Here is a 17,882-nt window from a genome sequence, read left to right as displayed (position 1 = left end):
ATACCGGGAACAATACATGATGTTACAGAAGGCATCCCATTTACGAAGGGTGAAAAATTCAACTTCTGCTGAACCCTTCGAGACTGTATATACCTTTCTCTATGTCTCCTTCTTCTTTTTCTTCTTCATCAATATTTTTCCGCTTTTCGTATGATTGTTCCATAATAATCTACATTTTTATTCTCTCCTATCCCATTCGTAGTGACACCCAATGCTTATGCCTTCTCATTCGCCCCAAGCTGTTTCTGACGGCTTGGTTAAAACGTGGTTTACGAGAACACTTTAGCGTTGGAAGAAAAACGCCGATTTTCGGCTCAGGAAAACTCCACCCCGATTTAGGTTTGAATCATACCGCTTTGGGACTTTAATCACTTTCCTACATTTTTGCAGACGGCGTGTGGCAGATAACACGCCATGTAACAGGGGTCGTCGTTGTCTGTCGCCCCATTGTAGCATAGAAAAAGGTTAATATAAGAGTTACAAAGGATATTAGTAACGACGAGGAAGACTGTTGGTGTTCTTGTAGAGCGTTTGGAGAGGCTTGAAGCACTTTTTCGTACCTTCAAAAGCCCTCACAGTTGGTCAGCCTTTCAGGACCTAGTTCTTGATGGAACCAACGACACCACCAACAACAGCAGCAATAATGACACAGAGGATAATCACCACAATCCAGAAGATCCAGCACTTCTTCCTTCTGGCCTTTCTAGCAGAAATGGCGGCTTCGTCAACATTCTTGATTCCGGATTGGATATCCTTCTGCGCAGCCTTGACGGAAACGCCCACGGCTTCAATGACCTCATTTTGCTCTACAACCAGCAATTGCATGTCTTCGAACAAGCGCGACAACTCAGCAGCCATCTTCTCAGCTTTTTGCATCTCTTGTTGTCTGGTTTGCACCTCCTGCAACACGGCAGTGGCCTCTCCTCTTCTGTTGGTGAGCAAAGCGTCTGCGAAAATCTGGTCACTGCCCATTTCGTTGACAAACGTCTCAACCTCTTGCTCGGACGCATCTGGGTTGACGATTCTGTATCTTCTTTCGGCCTGGTTCAGGTTCTGTTGCTTGTACTTGTCCTCGACCCTCAGAAACTCCTGGATTAAACCGAGGAAAGTGTTCTGGCACGACTTTGCATGCTGCTGCTTGGTCTCGTCAGTTCCTGCAAGCTTGAACAAGCCCTTGACCTCCTGTTTCAGCTTTTGCTGCGTGGCCGAGGCCTCGCTGGACAGATTGTTAATCTGCTGCTTCAACACCTGTGTTCTGTCTGAGCTGAACTCGGTCACCAAACTGCTCTGTCTTTGATCGATAAGCTGGATGAGCTCTTTGTAGTTTTCGAACCCGTTTTTGACCTTGGAAACCTCGTTCATGAACGTAGCGTTGTCGTCTCCACGGTACCCGTCCATCTCGTAAGCGGAATCCGCGTACGGGTTGCCATACTGGAGATAATAAGTTAGTATTCAATCCAACAAATAAATTGGCGACGCTCTACTCCAGGAACACCGAGTCTCACGTCGCAAATTAACAACACAAAAATTGTTTCCTCGGTTCAACCCGGGCGTCTGCGCGCTTGCGCACCCTCAGCTCCAGTATTATCCGCCTCGGCTCAATCAAACAAAATATAACACATACATCATTCCCGTAGTTGCTCATGATAACGGCGGCTTTTACAGCGTTTTAAAGTGCACAAAAGTCTGATGGTCGGAGCAATGGTTTGACGCAAAGTTCCGGTTTTCCCTGAACGATCGCTAAAGGGTTAGATTGAAAAGTGGTGTGTATCAACCAAAAAACTGTAGACCGCGCCGCCGCTTCAATTTCAAGCCCCTTTGCGGAGTTTTGGCGTGTTTCTTTAATTAGACCAATTCAAGAGCCTCGGGTGGGTGATTTTAGGTTGGGTGGTTTGACTGGGCAATGCATATTAGTTTTATTAGTGGAAATTGGCGGTGAAGGGGCAGCAATTGGTGGCAATTGACCGAGGAATAATGTCAGACCAATTGAGGCGCAGTATGAAACATTCGGCACAACTAGTGGGTCGACCCTGGAAGGTTGTAGGGTTTTCTGTAGGGTTTTTTCGTAGAATGTTGTTTCAGAATGTTAGGAAATGATTCGTGATATGTTTTGAAACACGCACACACACTCTCTCTTTCTCTCGTTTGTAGTTTTGGATTTAGGTTCTTGGGTTCTGGCTCTGACTGCGTCTGATAGCCTCGGCTCTTCTGCCTATTAGCGGTTCACCAAGTGAAGTCTAATGTTTGTTTGTATGAACTTTGGCTCAGCATACCCCGAAAATTCACGGAGCTTTTGCGGGAAACAATTGATTCAATTGAGATTAGTGTGAGTGCGTTTCGCTGGGTTTTCAGTGGTTTCCTCGGGTTACTCAATACAGTCTCTTTGTATCACGTCGTATGCCAAGTTCATGCGGATGGTCACAGAAGTCAATGACAGTGTGAGGTGAAATATTTCACACTTATCATACCTTTGTGGCTCTAGAATTGAACAATGTCCGGCGATGTCCAAAATTGCCCAGAAATTCCTTTACGTTCCAGTATTCCCAGCATGAACATCTATTCATTTGTAGTTCAGTTCATCTTCTCACCTCTTGACCGAAGACCTTTCACCATTTCTTAGCCACAATAAATTCCCTTCCACATTCATAACTATTTTGCTCTAGGGTGAACTATTAGCAAATCCCTCGGCGTTTTTAGCTTTACTCTGGTTGGTCAGGAAACTGCTTCAATGGTAAGTTCACAGGGTCCTCGTGGATTCGGATTTTTCAGCTTCCCTTATCAACCGCTCAAAACAACTCATCAGATTCTCCACTCCTTTCACCACATTCTCGTCATATCCTTTTCCCGGAACAAACTTGGAATGGGCAAAGTCAATCACCTTTAAGGCACTAAGTCTGGCAACTGGTGTTTTATTTTCATCATCATCATCATCATCATCCTCCTCCTCCCAAAACTCCTCCTCAATAACAGGATCATCATACTCAAGTTGTTCCCATCGACTCAAATCATTCTCAAACACAAAAAACAAGCTCCCGGATCGGATCCGAACCTCTTCGTCCAGCAAACAATTGTAGAGTATTTGCAATCGCAAATGAAAGATTTCCAGTATCTTTTGCTGAACATTCACTGGCAACCGATTGTGTCTGAAAAATAGCCCCAGGCCCTTGGTAACCGTCTCATTGGTCAATGACCTTCCAAAAGTCTTGTCGAACGTTATTATATCTGAACCTTCTTCCTTTAACAGAGAAGTACAATCATCCATCCTCACACCCTCCAGATCAGACGGAATTTGATTGTGTCTAATCTTCATCCCACACACCCTGAAATTGAGCGATCCACTTGTGGTGTTCTTGCTGACCTCACTGAGTCGCTGAACCTTCTCAGAACTAGTATTTTCGTCGTATAGTATGGATCCCAGCTTAACATCCAGCACACTAGGCTGCGAGTATCCATACAACGCGTTGCGCAAAACCAAGTACTCTTTGCTTGTAAGCTCATCGACACTTCCAGATTGCGACTGCACTGTAGCCATCATTTCTGCATCGATATTTCCCTTTTTCACAACATCTGGTGTGGCCCCAAGCGTGAGGGTGCCCATGAACGTTGGTGTCCAATGCAACAACTTGGACCCGAGATCAGTGTCTGGATTGTCCTCTTGGGCATTAAGACCTTCATAGAACGCAATCTCTTGCTTTGTAGTAGCTTTTAGAAAAAGCGAGCCATCAACACTCTGTAATGATCCAGGATGACCAGCAGCCTGGTGTGGAAACGGTATGAAGTCAGACATCCGAGGTATGTGTGCGAGTAGGTGTTAAAAACAAAGAGAGCTGGATCCAATTCGATTAATTGACTAAAGCCATTGAAGTTTTGAATTAGCCGGATGGGATCCAAAAAAAATTGGAATAATAATGATAACCGTGAGATTCGAACTCACGCCTCCGAAGAGACCAGGACCTTAACCTGGCGCCTTAGACCAACTCGGCCAGGTTACCTAATTCCGGAAGGGTTCCGCTTTTCGTTGAACACACATTGGTAGCTCCCGAAATGGGATCCTATCATGGGCATCGACTGCCTTGGGAGTCTATCACGGTGAGATCAGTAATGACAAAGAATCGAGCTTTTGATAAGAGACCAAAAATTAACGGAGAAAAATATTAATCAGCATTGTGTAAGATCCAATTATTAGGGTCTCCGGCTGTTTACGGCTGTTTACAGTAAATGCAGCTGCATTGGATCCAACTGGCATATTGTTGGTTCCTTAGTAATTACCGATGGGCTCCCGAATACGCTGTAGGGAACTATTACAAATCTGATAACAGTTGTTACAAATATGATAACGGAGGTAATGAAAAAGACCGCTATTTAACCAGGGGTATATTCCTTGTATGTCAGGATATTTTTTTGGAATAAACCATTCAAATAAGCGAAAGCAAAATACCAAATCTACTACTCAGACAAACTTTACCCCAAACCTACTGAAAAACAAAAATGACTGCCAACACCGTTTACTTCGTCACTGGTGCCAACCGTGGAATTGGCCTTGAATTGGTCACCCAACTTGCCGCTAGACCATCGACTGTCGTCTATGGAACTGCTCGTAACCTGAGCGCCGCCAAAGAATTGCACCAGTTGGCTGCAAAGTACCCAAACTTCAAGCCATTGGAGGCCGATGTTACTAAGCAGGACACCATTGAGGCGGCTGCTAAGCTTGTTGATGAAGAACAAGGTCACGTTGATATTTTGCTTAGCAATGCAGCCCTCGCCGATGAGTACGTTCTCGTCAAGGACTTTGAAGTTGACAGTTTGTCTCGTTTCTTTGAAACGAACACTAAGGGCCCAATCATTGTCTATAAGGCATTCCGTCCTTTGCTGTTGAAGTCTACTCAAGAGAAGAAGCTTGTGTTTCTCTCGACCATTGCCAGTTCTATCAGTCAGTACTATCCTCTTCCTTGTCCTGCTTACGGTGCTTCCAAGGCTGCCATGAACTATCTCGTTAGGGCCATTGCTGCCGAGTCCAAGGACGATGGTTTCAAAGTCATTTCCCTTCATCCTGGTGCTGTCTCAACTGATGCTGGCAAACTTGGTGCTCAAAACATTGATTTCGCTGGACTTGGAATTGAGGTCATTACACCAGCAAAGAGTGCTGAGAGAGTTCTGGCCATCACAGACGAACTTGATGTTAGCGATAAGTTTTACAGCTACACCGGCGATGAAATGAAGTGGTAATCTAGGATGACATTAATCTGATAGATTCTTTATTAGCTATTTGCTTCATATCGCGCCAGCGGATTTTTCAATTATTTTTTTACTATTTTTTGACATTTTTCTGACTTCTTGTAAGCCTATTTAACGGGCGATGTGCGGCGCCTAAACGCACCCCAGACTGCCTGCTTTGCTGCATATTGTGCTGCATGTTTTGGCGAGACTCCTTTGAAGTGTGATTCTGCTTGGTATGTGAAAGAGGTATCTGACCAACATAATTTTAATGAAGACGAAGCGAACTCAATTGATGAGCGAAAGCATGTAGTTCCAGCTTTTTTTTGGAAAAGCAGGTTTATTCAAAAATCCGCTCCAGGATGAATGATTCAAAATGCTTAATGTATCATACAAACAAACATACAGGACCCTCCTAACAAAATAAAATGCGAATTTCACTAGACGTTTCATGAAGAATACAAGAATATGCTTGGATACCACCAGATATGATCGTCTATGAAAGACAAGCCAATCAAGCTTCTCCTTTTTATTGTAGCACTATCAGGATGCTTCAGATTCTTCGACAGATATTTCCAAACGGGTCTGGGACTCTGACTCGGCATCAAGAGGAACTCTATGACCATCCATGAATATCGAGCTTATAACCTCGACTCCACCAAACACGGCAGCTATAACCATTACCAATCGATAGCCATCTGCAATAGAACTTTTAATGACCCGTTTTCCGTCTTCAGAAAATGATGAAGAATCCGACGATACAGCAGCTAACAAATCATTCAAGTCTTCTGAAATCCCAGTCAATTTTGCGATCTTGACATCCTTCAAAACTGTAGCCGTGAAGATGATCGTCTCGAAAGCAGCTCCCATTGCAGCTCCCAAAGCTCTGCAAAAGGCAAGGAAAGTTGTTACCATGTTGAGAAGCTGAGGATGTCCCTCTTTGACTGGAATTTGAGGGCTGGTCATGCCTGGTTGAATTATGAGACCAAATCCGATTCCCACAAAAACCTGAAGACCCAGGAGCTTTGGCTTGGAGGAGGCAGCTATGGCATGAACCAATAACCCTGCGCCCAAACAAGAAAAAAGAGCACCAGTCAGAGCAAAAGGTTTCACATAACGAGTTTTGGACATCAAAATAGCCGTCATAGTTGAGAACACCACCACACTCATCACCATCGGCAGTAAATAGACACCCGTTTTCCATGCGGAAAGATCCAGAACATACTGCAGATCATTGGCAACGGCTATACACGTTATGATGAATACCATTTCCCCAAAAAACATGGTCAAAGCCGCAGTGTACACTGGAGTTAGTCTTAGAAGTTGCAGCGCCAGTAATGGTTGTTGATCACCCGTTGGGTTGTAGAGAAATAGATCATAGACCAGGAATAGAACTGTGAATACTCCACCCAAGACGAAACAACCAGCAACAGCAAATGAATCCCCGCGATAATTGCACACAAATGAAAGCCCCAAGAGCAAAAACGTGAGACCACAGCTTAGCAAGATGAGGCCGATAAGGTCAACACTTCTAGCCATATTCAAGATGCTGGGTATTTTCTTAGTAGCACTTATTGGCCTGTATGATAGCAACAAACAGATGAGCGCAAACGCCCCAATTGGCAGATTAACATAAAAGCACCATCGCCAGGTAAGTCTGGATGAATTTCCAAAGGCTCCTCCAAGTAATGGGCCCGAAACTGAAGAGACAGCATACGCAATGTTCACCACGTTTAGAAACATGCCTCGGTTTTGGAGGGTAGATATGTCATTCAATATCAGATAAACCACCGTTTGGATCCCACCACCGCCAATTCCCGCAATAACTCGGCCGACTATAAGCATGTTCATGGAAATGGATAGGGCTGACACTAATGAACCGATCTCAAACACAACCACTGCTATACATATAACGCTCTTGGTACCGAATAGATATGCCAATCGACCCCACACCAATGTCAGAACAGCCACAGGCAACATGTAGCCGCTGATGATCCATCCGATGCCAGTTTTGGTGTGGAACCGCTGCTGAATTTTTGCCATAACGGTGATCACTATGGTTTGATCCAGAGCAGCAAGGTACATCACCACGAAGACTGCGAATAGACATAGCCATTGTCTTGCGACCTCTGGTGGGATTCCATGAATAGCTGTCGTGAATGCTGATAATGGCAATTTCGTCATTGCAATTGACCAAGAATTCGGCCAAATTGAGGTGCAATTTGGGCACTTGAAAGTAGTCTCTTATCATTAACAAGCTGGCCTTAAATTTTCAATTGTATTATTAGCCTACCGATAAACGGAAATAAGCGGCTCATCAAGCCTCGCATCTTACGGCCGAAAGACAGTTGCGCTCCAACTTCCAAGAGGTCACGCGAGAAGATGGTTGGGCATATGATTGATGAGGTTTCAAGCCGGAAAATTAATAAAATGAACTAAATCAATACAAAAAAGCATCCCATTATATGTGGCGAAGCGCGAAATACTCCCACCGTTAACACCATCCAATTAAGTGTACCACTCAAGTTTCGGAGATAACCCCACAGCTGGTGCACGAGCTTTGCTTCCTGGCTCACTTTTTTATGATTCATGTTCAAGACCCGTCTTTCTTCTCTTGTCTTCTCTTGTCTTCTCTTGTTGCCACTTAAGTTTGTTAGATTTTTCGCTTTTTTTCTCACTCAAAATGAACCCTTCAAAAGCCTCGGAGTCGCAGATGCCAGATACGGCCTCTCGTTTCAATCGCAAGAGGAACCGGCCTCAAATGTCTTGTGTGCTCTGCAGAAAGCGAAAGGTACGCTGCGACAAGCAAAAGCCCATGTGCACTGCGTGTGCGAGGGCCGGTGTTGAGTCGTCGCAATGCGTGTACAACCGTGTGAACTGGGAGCACGTAAAAAGTCCGGAGATTCGCCAATTGGAGGGAAACCTCCGGAGTCTAGAGAAGGAGAATAGCCTGCTTAAGACAATGATAGGAGAGGGAGATCTCAAAATGAGATCGGATCTAGAAAGCTTGAAAAGCCAAGTGGCGAGCCTACAGCGTTTGATCAATTTCACTCCACCAGCAACTGTTTCGCCAGTCACCAACCCTAACATCGAGGATATTCCTCTGGACCTGGTTGGGCTGTACAGCCTGACGGAGAAGCGTTCACGAATCAACTTCTTTGGACCGACGTCGTTCCGCTGTCTTGCCAGCAGAAATTGTATCTTAGAGAAGGTGTACATGCCTTTCCATATGTTGTTATCGAAAGAACGTACAGCATGGAAGAAACGGGCTAATGCCTCGCGCCAGAAACGCGAATTCGAAGTTGCTGCTGGGCTTCCCAGTAGATTCATTTCTCCCAAAGAATTGCTCCCAGAACTGGTGAAGAGACTGGAGGAGCAATTGCCGTCTTTTGCTGTTTGTTATGAACGACTGGCGTTCACGGTGCAGCGTTTTGGCATTTACAACCCTTACATTTCGCCGCAAATGTTCTGGTCCTACTTTGGAGAGCACTTCCGTAGAAACGAAGATGGCTCGGTATCGATTCCGATGCCGGAGCAATCTGTAATGGCCAACGAGATTGCCGTGGTGGTTTGCGCCATACGATTGGCTGTCTTTTTGGGAGGTGAGTCTGGTTTCAGCGAAGCCTACCGCGACGACGAGGACAAGCTGTTTACTCTGGCAACGTTTGCCTTGCAAGTGGGCTCCTTTATGAAAAAGCAGTCATATCCGGTTCTTTATTCGCTGCTGTTGTTGTACGATACTCAGCTTATCGACTCAGAACAATCAGATGGAGGTGACGGGGCAAACATCACGCCGCTGGGCCAGTTGATAGTCGTGATGGCAATTCAGTTGGGGTTGCACCGAGATCGATCCTCTATTCCTTGTAAGAAGGTGATCTCTGAAAAAGGTCCTCTGGTGTACTCTGAACGCGACAGGTGTACCCTTTGGGCCCGTGTTTTGGAGATGGACTCTTTCACGTCCTTCATTATAGGGACTCCTCCATTGATCTCGGATGAGTTCGTGAATGCAGAAACGCACAAGCATATCCCTGAGTGTTTGGCAGACACTACGGCTATCATAAAGCGTGCTGCTAATCTGTTCAATTCAAATAAGGAAGTGGCTACGTTGGGCAAGCTGAGAGAGATCTTGGAGGCGCTCGATTATACCATGTCCCGCAAATTGCCGTCGTTTGCAACTCTGGTGGAATTCGACCATGATGATGTGGTCAAGAGAGACCAAAACGATGCGATGTTGCTCAACAAGCTGAAACTTCTTCTGGTGTCCACGGCTCTGTATGAATTTACGAGTTCTTTGTTGATGGATCACAATCGCCCAAAAATTAGCGACGACTTCACGCCAGATCAAAACGACCAGTGGACTGCTTTGCACGCTTTCTACTGCAGCAAATCGCGCCATTTGAGTGTTTTATGGTACACTCTGATCAACAAAGTGATACAGGTGTATCAAAGAGGCTCTCTCGCTCGTCGTCATGTATTCATCAATCAGTTCCACTTCTTCATCCAAAAGGCTTTAATGATTGCCCATCTTTGCGCATTTACAAGTGTGTCAGGTCAGCTATTTGGACGCCCAAAACAGACGGCTGATCCCTTCTACGAGCTAGACCGGTTCAGACTAGAGGAACTGGAGTCGGCGATGTACCATGCTGAACCGGGATCCAATCCGCCTGTTTTGGTCTATATCAACGGAATCAGAGATTATGCCAGTGACCTGCAACTTTTAGGCCAATTGTATGGCAGAATGGTTCGTTGTAAAATATTTCAGAACTATGGGGTTTTTGTTCTATACAGGATGATTTTGGTATTTCATTGCTTTATAGCGCAGCATGATCATCTGCGCCAGGGCAGAATCGATGAAGCTGCCGCAGAGGCCAAGTTGATGATGATTGAGTTATTGAGAGATCACAATGGGTGTTTGACCTCGTCAGTTATTCCGTTTAGTAGTGTGAATGATGAACCATACGATATATCTGAATGGGTGGATGAAACCAATTTTCTGGATCTGTTTACGACCATTGATATGAATATGGGAGAGGATGGAATTGTGACGGTTTGCGACCAGTTGAAGTGATGATAAATGGGGAGGAAGCCAACAAACACAATAATCTGAGGACTCATAGTTGCAAGTGGCTCCAACATATACTTTATACACCGATATGGACACAGCAGCTGGTGAGTGGGAAGACAGCATGCGATGGAAGGGAAGTACTCCGGTTAGATGGTCCAATTACAAGGCTGATGGTCTGGGCAAGTGTCCAGTGCACTGGTCGTTTCAGGCTGACAGGATGTGTGATCCAACGAAGATTTGCCATAAATCACCTAAACAGAGTCAAAGAAGTCATCTGGCAGGTTACTCCAATCTTAACGCTTGCGTCTTGGCAAAGAGGAACCGGAACCGGAACCGGACAATTTTTTTTTATCTCAAAATCTCCATTCCGAGCAGTCACAGAGCCACAAAATGGTACACATACCTTTTCACCAACCCTTTTCGTAACAACAGTCATCATATTAACCTTTTCACCAGTTACACGGGCCCAGACGTTAAAAAAGGCTTTCTTTTCAGCCGCACGCGACAGGGTAACCCCTCCCGGCTACTCGGATTTTACGGCCTGTCCAGGGTTTCCTGTTTCGGATATAAGAACGCTCGGTACGGAGTTTTCGATCACCCCCATTTAGCAAGGACTAATAACGGAGAGATTAAGGATCGAACACAATATTTTGCCTGTTCTTCACCATTTGTCCAGTATTAGGCCACACTCTGCTAACTAAGAAACATCGTCTATCCTGGATCAATGACTGGCTCGTTCGTCACCACCAGTGTGGACGGCCACAACCAGCTGGTGGAGCTGTCGGGAGACCCGAGAGACCGCATCAAGCGTAAGCGCAACCGGCCCTCAATATCGTGTTTGTTGTGCAAAAAGCGCAAAGTCAAGTGTGATAGGCAACGGCCTACTTGTGGCACGTGCAAACGCAGTGGAATGCCAGCCGAAGCGTGTGTTTACGCAGATTCGCGTTGGAGAACGTCTGGACTAGATACGATGGATCTTACCGAAGCCTACGATGTTGGACAGCTCAGCGAGGAAAACGAACATTTAAACCGGTTGTTGATGGACAAAGAAAAGGCTGTGCACGGCAATACCCTTGCTCTCCGCATGATGATTGAGGATCTCCAACAGAAGCTGAGGATGGCTAATCCCCAGATTGATCCTCCAGGGATACTCTACAAGCCCATGGACAACATGTTGAGGTGCTTTGTCTCCGATGTGGACGGAGTCACCACTTTCTACGGACCAACATCCTGGAAGACGTGCCTGGTGCAAGACATTGGAATGGCGCGATTTCTGACGGGTTTGATTGGGGTGTTGCATCTGGAGCGTGAAAAATGGTCTCATGACCGCAAGCAGGTCCAGGATATGCTGTCAAAAGAGCTGATTTCAAGACTTTATCGCAGCGATCCCGTCTCTGTTTCTGGTGACCGCAAGTCAGAAAAACTGGCTGCTTTTGCCAGTCTCAGTGGCTCTGACTGTTCCACCAAGTTCATCGCTTCAAAGAGCTTTGCGATCACTCAGGACAGTCCTAATTACACCCAAAATCTCTTGAGAATGCTCTCGGATGTCCTTCCTCCCTACGATGTCTTCTGCGTGGCAGTGCGGTATTTCATCCAGCAGCTCGCCAAATACTTCCCATGCGTGGACATCAAGCTGATAGAACAGCCGTTTTCAAAGCTGTTCAAACGAGCAGACGATGGAAGCACACTGGTGGAGATCCAGAGAGATCCGGACTTGTTTGAGGTTGCCTGTGTGATCATGGCACTCAAATTCGCGATCACATTTGACGATTTTTCGCTGGACTTGAAGGGATTTAGTGATCGCGAAGATATGCTGCTTTGGTTTGCAGAACGCACTTTGGAATTTGGTGATTTTGGAAGAAACGGCTCCTATTCAGCGCTCACGGCCTGGGTCCTCATTACCATCTTCTGTTCCTACGACATCAGGGAAGCCGGATACGACGATTCCAAGCACTTTGGCAAAGCCTTCAGTAATGCCCTATCTGTTGCATACAGTGTAGGTGCTCACAGGGACCTTCGACGTGTATTTGCATTTCCCAGCACCAGCCAGATTTCATTGCCCATATCTGCCGAAGCCAGCCGCGGACTGTGGATATCGCTGCGGTACGTCGATGCTGTGCGCTCCCTGGCAATTGGCAGACCGTTGTTGATCGTCGACGAGGGCTCTGATGTGGTGGGTACATCACCAATGGAAAAGGTCCAGGAGAGTTGCACGACTCTGCTTCGCCAGGCGGTATCGAAACTGACCAATGTGACACAGAAGATCCGACTCATTGATATAGAGAACGAGATCACCAATATTGAGAACTTCCTCCTTTCCCCGGGCGAGACCATCCGTGGAATGGCGTTGAAAGCAAACGAAGATGCAGAGGGTTCACGTGCGATTCTGCTGAATCTCAAGTTTTCCTTCCAGACGCTGGAGCTTCTGTTGTGTGTGGTCTCACACGGAAACTGTCTGGCCACAGAGTATCTAAATGGAAGAGAAAATCCACATTTGACAGAAGAAGAGAAACAGGAGTTGACCGAGCTCAAGAACAAGTATAGAGTGGACGTTCTGAGACTGTCGGTATTCATCATGTGTGTGGTCAACTTTGTGGCTACATGGATGCGCAATGGAAAGGCTTTGAACCGCGCCTTGGTTCTGCAGCCGCAGTTGCGCAAACTGTTTAGAAGAGCGGCCTTCACTGTGGGCACCTACATGGTAGAACAGTTCAGCACAGAAAACGTGTACCAAAAGTCTCATATACCCTTGCTTGTGGATAACTTGAACGTGGACATGTTTGAGCGGATTATCTTTATCGATAGGTTGCCCAAGGAAGCAATAACTGATGAGTTGCTGGATATGAAGACCCAAATCGATAGGGCCATAGTGACCCCTCGGCATTTACTCTCTTTCCTTTCCGGGGTCTTCTTCAATACTCGCAGCACTTTCATGGTTGACGACTATGGATTTTACATCAACAACAAGTACGTGATGTTGTTCTGTGAGTATTTAAGCATGAAGAATGTCCAGACGTCGTCAAGCCCAAGTGATTCAGAGACCGAGAGGAGCGGGCGGGTTGACCTTGGTGCCGATAGCTTGCTTGAGTTTTTCAAGAAGGCCAGTACTCAACCGGAGGAAGTTTAGGAATAACATTGATAGCTTTTTTTTTACTTCCTTTTTGGAACAGAACGCATGAAGTCGTTATCGTTCATCACCCTCACATTATCATCGGAACCTCGGAGCTGAACCTCGGAGCTGAACCTCGGATCGGTCCCGGGGCACCATAGCACTGTACTTTTAGCTTGCATTTTATGTACGTAATGGACTTTGGAGTTGTTTAAACAACTGAAGACTTAAGTATTTTCATCTCTGTGAAGAAACTGGGGCATTGTTTCCCCAAAAATCCATCATTGACAGATCTTTTGTAAAACGTGGTGAGGTATTCTCAATTTCTGCTGGCTTGAGCGGTGCTTAATCTCTTCACCAATAGTCTTGGCCATCGCGGCCACTACCAGCTGAGAAAATGGTAGGTTTCAAGTGTCTCAAACCAAGATGTGCCAAAAAAAATTGTAGGTCGTACCCGGATTCGAACCGGGGTTGTCCGGATCAAAACCGAAAGTGATAACCACTACACCATACAACCGGATGGTCCCTAGCAGGATCGAACTGCTGATCTCCGCGTTATTAGCACGGCGCCTTAACCAACTGGGCCAAGGGACCTTCAGATGGCATTCCGAACACAACAGTTTCCTATACGCGTGTGGAAAATTATTTATGCAATGCCGGAAAGATATCAACAGCAGTGCGGCGATTATTCACAAATTCTTTGTGGATGAACTTTGAGGGACGATTACATTATTCTTTTTAAAAGTCATTATTTTCAGCCAGAAGATACAGAGAGTAGCAAGGAACAATCAAGAATCAATAGGACTCAGAAAAGACAAATAGAATCCCTAAAAGAAAATCAAGGCTCTGTTACTTCCACATGCTCGAAATCTTCTTTCTCGTTCAGACCAACATGCTCAACGGCCTCTTCTTCCAATTCCTTGAGGTAATCTTTTCTGTTCCAGCTTGGGATAAACCAAGGCGCATCTTCCCACAGGTTGTCCATCTTTTCAAGTGGAGTCCTACCGGTCTCAGGAAGAAAGCAGTAGAAGTAGACGGCGTTGGTAAAGTTGCACACAATAAAGAGGAACCAAAACTTGTAACCACAATTGGCCATTCCAATCGAGGTGATTTGGGAGATCATCGTGTTGAAAGCAAAACTGGTCATTGTAGCCACGGCCACTCCCCCAGATCTGAGCTGGATGTTGAAAATTTCAGCAGGAATGATCCACGAGGTGGTACCAGGAATGGAAAAAATAAAGTTGAATATCCAAGTGGCAGCAATGAATCCGATTTGCGCAGAATGTGGAATGGTCTGTTTGTCAACGGGAAATTTGGCCATGATAATGGCACACGCTATAAACGTGAGGCATTGCAGAAAATGAGCTGTGATGATGGGCCAACGACGGCCCCATCTGTCGAGGAGCAGAATACATGAAACCTGGGCAACAATGGTGTTGATGAGACCATCACAAGCACTAAGTAGAAGACTTTTGGAGGTGGTGATATGCAACTGAGCATAAATAGAGGGTGTGAAGTACGAGATGGAAGAGACCCCGGTCATCTGCACACTGGCCTGCAGTGAAATAACCATCAAAATTCTTCTGAAGTTGGACTTGTTTCCGAAAACTATCTTATAGAAAGGAATTTCCGAATTCAAAAATTCTTTCTCGACATCTTCTTTAATCTGGTGAAATTCTTCGAGGACAAACGCATCTTCCAGGTCGTTGTTGGAGTGCAGTTTTGCCAGATTTTTGAGTCCCAGCTCATCCTTTCCTTTCTTTATCAACCAACGAGGCGACTCAGGCAGCATGAAGATAAAGATCATTAGGAAAAACGTAGGAACTAACTGAAGGCCCAAGGGCAACCTGAATTGAGCCTCAGAGGTGAACGCAACATAACAGCCATACGAGATCCACGCGGAAATCAAAGCCCCAACACCCAGGAAAGACTGCTGGAGGGCTGAAATGGAGCCTCTAATGGACGGGTGCGCAATCTCACTCTGGTAAACCGGAATAACCATGTACATGATACCCACAGACAGCCCGGCAAAAATTCTACCCACCAGCATATGGGAGAGAGCGTCGGCACCAGTCTGCAACGATGCACCTAGATAAAAGACCACTGTTCCAATGAAGATAGTCCAACGACGACCAAGCCAGTCATTGGTGATACCAGCAATAGCCGCCCCAAAGAAGGCACCACCGGTGAAGACAGAGACAACCGCAGACTTCTCGTTGGCACTCGGCTTGAATTTGTTCAGGAATGCGTCCGAGGCAATAACTTCAGTGATTACCGAATTATCATAACCATAATTAAATGAGCCAATTGCGACAAAACAACCCAACAGGAATTGGTAAACCTTTGGCTTCATTGTAAAAGCTGACTCGGAAACCGGTTAAATGATAGCTAAACCTGTAGAAATTTGGAACTGATGGCACAATATCTGCTTGATCGAAAGCACACTTGCCTGAACCTGATTATCAGATGGTGTGCTACACTGATCTACTTTCTTAAAGATCAGCGAAGTATATATACCACAAATGTAATTGCAACACGAAGCCCACAGAAACGCAAACCAACACAGACTCACCTCAGACACCGTCAAGACCTGATCTAATCTGGATCCACTTCCCAAATTGGAACCCAAACCGTATTCGCAGAGATGCATCATGCGGCTATCTTCGTATGTTGTCATCGTGCAGCAATAGCTTTTTGACAGCGACTATTCCCCGCTTCAAATCCTGCTTGGAGTACGGCCACTGTTGCCAGGTGGGGAATACAAACCTTATAAGAATAAAGGCAACCGAAAAACACAGACGCCCAAATGGGCCCTTTAGACGAAGATGTCACCACTTATTAGTTAGTTCCTGAGAAATGGGGGTTCATGAGGTAAGTGACGTCCCGCGCATTACATGTATGTCATCAAGGGCATTTTCACCAATTGAGAGTATCAGAAATGTGTGCTAGCTGAGTTGTCGTTTGATCAAAGTAGTTCCGACTGAGGATAAAAGCAGAGAGATTTTGTAGACAATAACTCGGCTGTATCAGATTCTATATGAGATGTACCCCAGTCATGCCAATGTACCCCGGGGATTTACTCAGATGTGCATGCAGCTCGGCATTGCCCTGGATCCTGGTGCCCCCACATTTTACACCCCAGGAAGACAGGATAGGAGATGTATCCATGTGTGATGCTGAAAGGCAGAATTATGCGGTGAGAGTGGGATGAGATTGAAAAACCTGGGGCATGACATATTTCAGCATTACTTGCTGGACATTTCCCAAACTGGAAAGCACGCCTGGGAGAAGATAAACGACGAAAGGGCCATAGAAAGAGGGTCTTGGATTAGGCCTAGTTTACTCAAAGGGCTGAAGCTTCAACACCACGGCCCAGTCGTCCTGGGAACTAAGTATTATGATACTTCGTTGAACTTGGATGGTTTTGTCTTTCATCAAAGTAGATCACTTTCTTTATCTGATCCCTGCCTGTCCTAATACTTCAGCTCTACAACAATTCCAGAAATTAAATGCTTCTCCTCAATTTTTTGACCAACGCAAGCCTCCACGAACACACAGATTCACTTCTAACTGCGTCAACTCGTCAACTATATGTTACAACCTCTCCAAGGTATCTCCATGTCTGCAGCTTTCAAAAACACACGCCCCGTAGTCTCAACGCGATCACCTGTCACCCGGTATCACCTCCTGTAGTGACTGCCCCACCTCAATTTGGCCCACTTGTTTCTGCTCCGTGCAAATAACTGAAGTGTTTGCCTTCATTTGCTCCGCACGCCGACGGAACTCAGCAGCTGAAACAGATTGGTACTGCACCCCACTGAATTTAAGCGGTCCAGACACACGATAATATGACCCCGAGATCTCAGCAACACCAGCCGGATCCTCCTCGCTCACAGGGGTGTCCACATCCATTGCAGAGCCCCGAACCTCCTCATCCTCGGATTCTTGACCAGCATTTAAATTCTCGGGCCCTGCCAGGTTACCTGACACTTCGTACACCAGCACATTGTGTTTCTTCTGGAACTTTTCAAGTAGTTTTTCATTCTTTTTGACAAGTTTTTGACTTTCCTCGTCATCGCCATGAGGGTTTGAGAACTCTCTCTCTAAGCTGGAGAGATATCGATCTAGTAAAGCCAGTTCCTGCAGCGATTCGTCTGTTGCAACATTGAAAGGTGTAGAGTCATAAGATGCCCGCAGTGCAGCCAGATTAGATTTCAGCTCTGCCACTTTCTTAGCAGCATCTGCAGCTCCAGAAAAGTCTTTATCCGATCCCTTGATCAGCTCTAGAAGAAACTCGTTCTGGACGATGTATTTGGTCGCGATAATCGACTTCAGTGATATGCGGGTCAGCTCACCATCCTGGTCACCCACACCCGTCACTCCCGTCAAGATGGACGACGGATGACGGTACACTATCTGCTCACTTTGTCTAGACATTTGAAAGGATGTATTATTGGTTTTGGGCGGGAGAGAGAGAGAGAGAGAGGGAGGAGT

At 45.9% G+C, this 17,882-nt stretch overlaps 9 protein-coding genes across 9 annotated transcripts; 4 read left to right on the top strand and 5 right to left on the bottom strand.

Moving 5' to 3' along the window:
• Nucleotides 1–597: 597 nt before the first annotated feature.
• On the bottom strand, nt 598–1,398 carry KUCA_T00005751001 (uncharacterized protein; the record flags this gene model as incomplete). The annotated part of the gene is made up of 1 exon (XM_022602085.1): nt 598–1,398. The coding sequence occupies one exon, from the start codon at nt 1,396–1,398 to the stop codon at nt 598–600; it is 801 nt and encodes a 266-aa protein (XP_022461741.1).
• Nucleotides 1,399–2,737: 1,339 nt separating this feature from the next.
• KUCA_T00005750001 (uncharacterized protein) lies at nt 2,738–3,787 on the bottom strand (the record flags this gene model as incomplete). The annotated part of the gene is made up of 1 exon (XM_022602074.1): nt 2,738–3,787. The coding sequence occupies one exon, from the start codon at nt 3,785–3,787 to the stop codon at nt 2,738–2,740; it is 1,050 nt and encodes a 349-aa protein (XP_022461740.1).
• A 701-nt stretch (nt 3,788–4,488) lies between these two features.
• KUCA_T00005749001 (uncharacterized protein) lies at nt 4,489–5,226 on the top strand (the record flags this gene model as incomplete). The annotated part of the gene is made up of 1 exon (XM_022602063.1): nt 4,489–5,226. One exon carries the CDS (start codon nt 4,489–4,491, stop codon nt 5,224–5,226), a length of 738 nt encoding a protein of 245 aa, XP_022461739.1.
• A 531-nt stretch (nt 5,227–5,757) lies between these two features.
• Nucleotides 5,758–7,398, bottom strand: KUCA_T00005748001 (uncharacterized protein; the record flags this gene model as incomplete). The annotated part of the gene is made up of 1 exon (XM_022602052.1): nt 5,758–7,398. The coding sequence occupies one exon, from the start codon at nt 7,396–7,398 to the stop codon at nt 5,758–5,760; it is 1,641 nt and encodes a 546-aa protein (XP_022461738.1).
• Nucleotides 7,399–7,897: 499 nt separating this feature from the next.
• Nucleotides 7,898–10,282, top strand: KUCA_T00005747001 (uncharacterized protein; the record flags this gene model as incomplete). Its single annotated transcript, XM_022602041.1, has 1 exon — nt 7,898–10,282. The coding sequence occupies one exon, from the start codon at nt 7,898–7,900 to the stop codon at nt 10,280–10,282; it is 2,385 nt and encodes a 794-aa protein (XP_022461737.1).
• Nucleotides 10,283–10,367: 85 nt separating this feature from the next.
• Nucleotides 10,368–10,961, top strand: KUCA_T00005746001 (uncharacterized protein; the record flags this gene model as incomplete). Its single annotated transcript, XM_022602030.1, has 1 exon — nt 10,368–10,961. The coding sequence occupies one exon, from the start codon at nt 10,368–10,370 to the stop codon at nt 10,959–10,961; it is 594 nt and encodes a 197-aa protein (XP_022461736.1).
• Nucleotides 10,962–11,003: 42 nt separating this feature from the next.
• On the top strand, nt 11,004–13,406 carry KUCA_T00005745001 (uncharacterized protein; the record flags this gene model as incomplete). Its single annotated transcript, XM_022602019.1, has 1 exon — nt 11,004–13,406. The coding sequence occupies one exon, from the start codon at nt 11,004–11,006 to the stop codon at nt 13,404–13,406; it is 2,403 nt and encodes an 800-aa protein (XP_022461735.1).
• An 820-nt stretch (nt 13,407–14,226) lies between these two features.
• KUCA_T00005744001 (uncharacterized protein) lies at nt 14,227–15,741 on the bottom strand (the record flags this gene model as incomplete). Its single annotated transcript, XM_022602007.1, has 1 exon — nt 14,227–15,741. The coding sequence occupies one exon, from the start codon at nt 15,739–15,741 to the stop codon at nt 14,227–14,229; it is 1,515 nt and encodes a 504-aa protein (XP_022461734.1).
• A 1,310-nt stretch (nt 15,742–17,051) lies between these two features.
• KUCA_T00005743001 (uncharacterized protein) lies at nt 17,052–17,825 on the bottom strand (the record flags this gene model as incomplete). Its single annotated transcript, XM_022601996.1, has 1 exon — nt 17,052–17,825. One exon carries the CDS (start codon nt 17,823–17,825, stop codon nt 17,052–17,054), a length of 774 nt encoding a protein of 257 aa, XP_022461733.1.
• Nucleotides 17,826–17,882: the final 57 nt, after the last annotated feature.

The sequence above is a fragment of the Kuraishia capsulata genome, genomic scaffold (assembly GCF_000576695.1).
Source record: "Kuraishia capsulata CBS 1993 genomic scaffold, Kuraishia_capsulata_scaffold_7, whole genome shotgun sequence".
NCBI classification, from domain to species: domain Eukaryota; kingdom Fungi; phylum Ascomycota; class Pichiomycetes; order Pichiales; family Pichiaceae; genus Kuraishia; species Kuraishia capsulata.
This window is presented reverse-complemented; position numbering and strand designations above follow the sequence as displayed.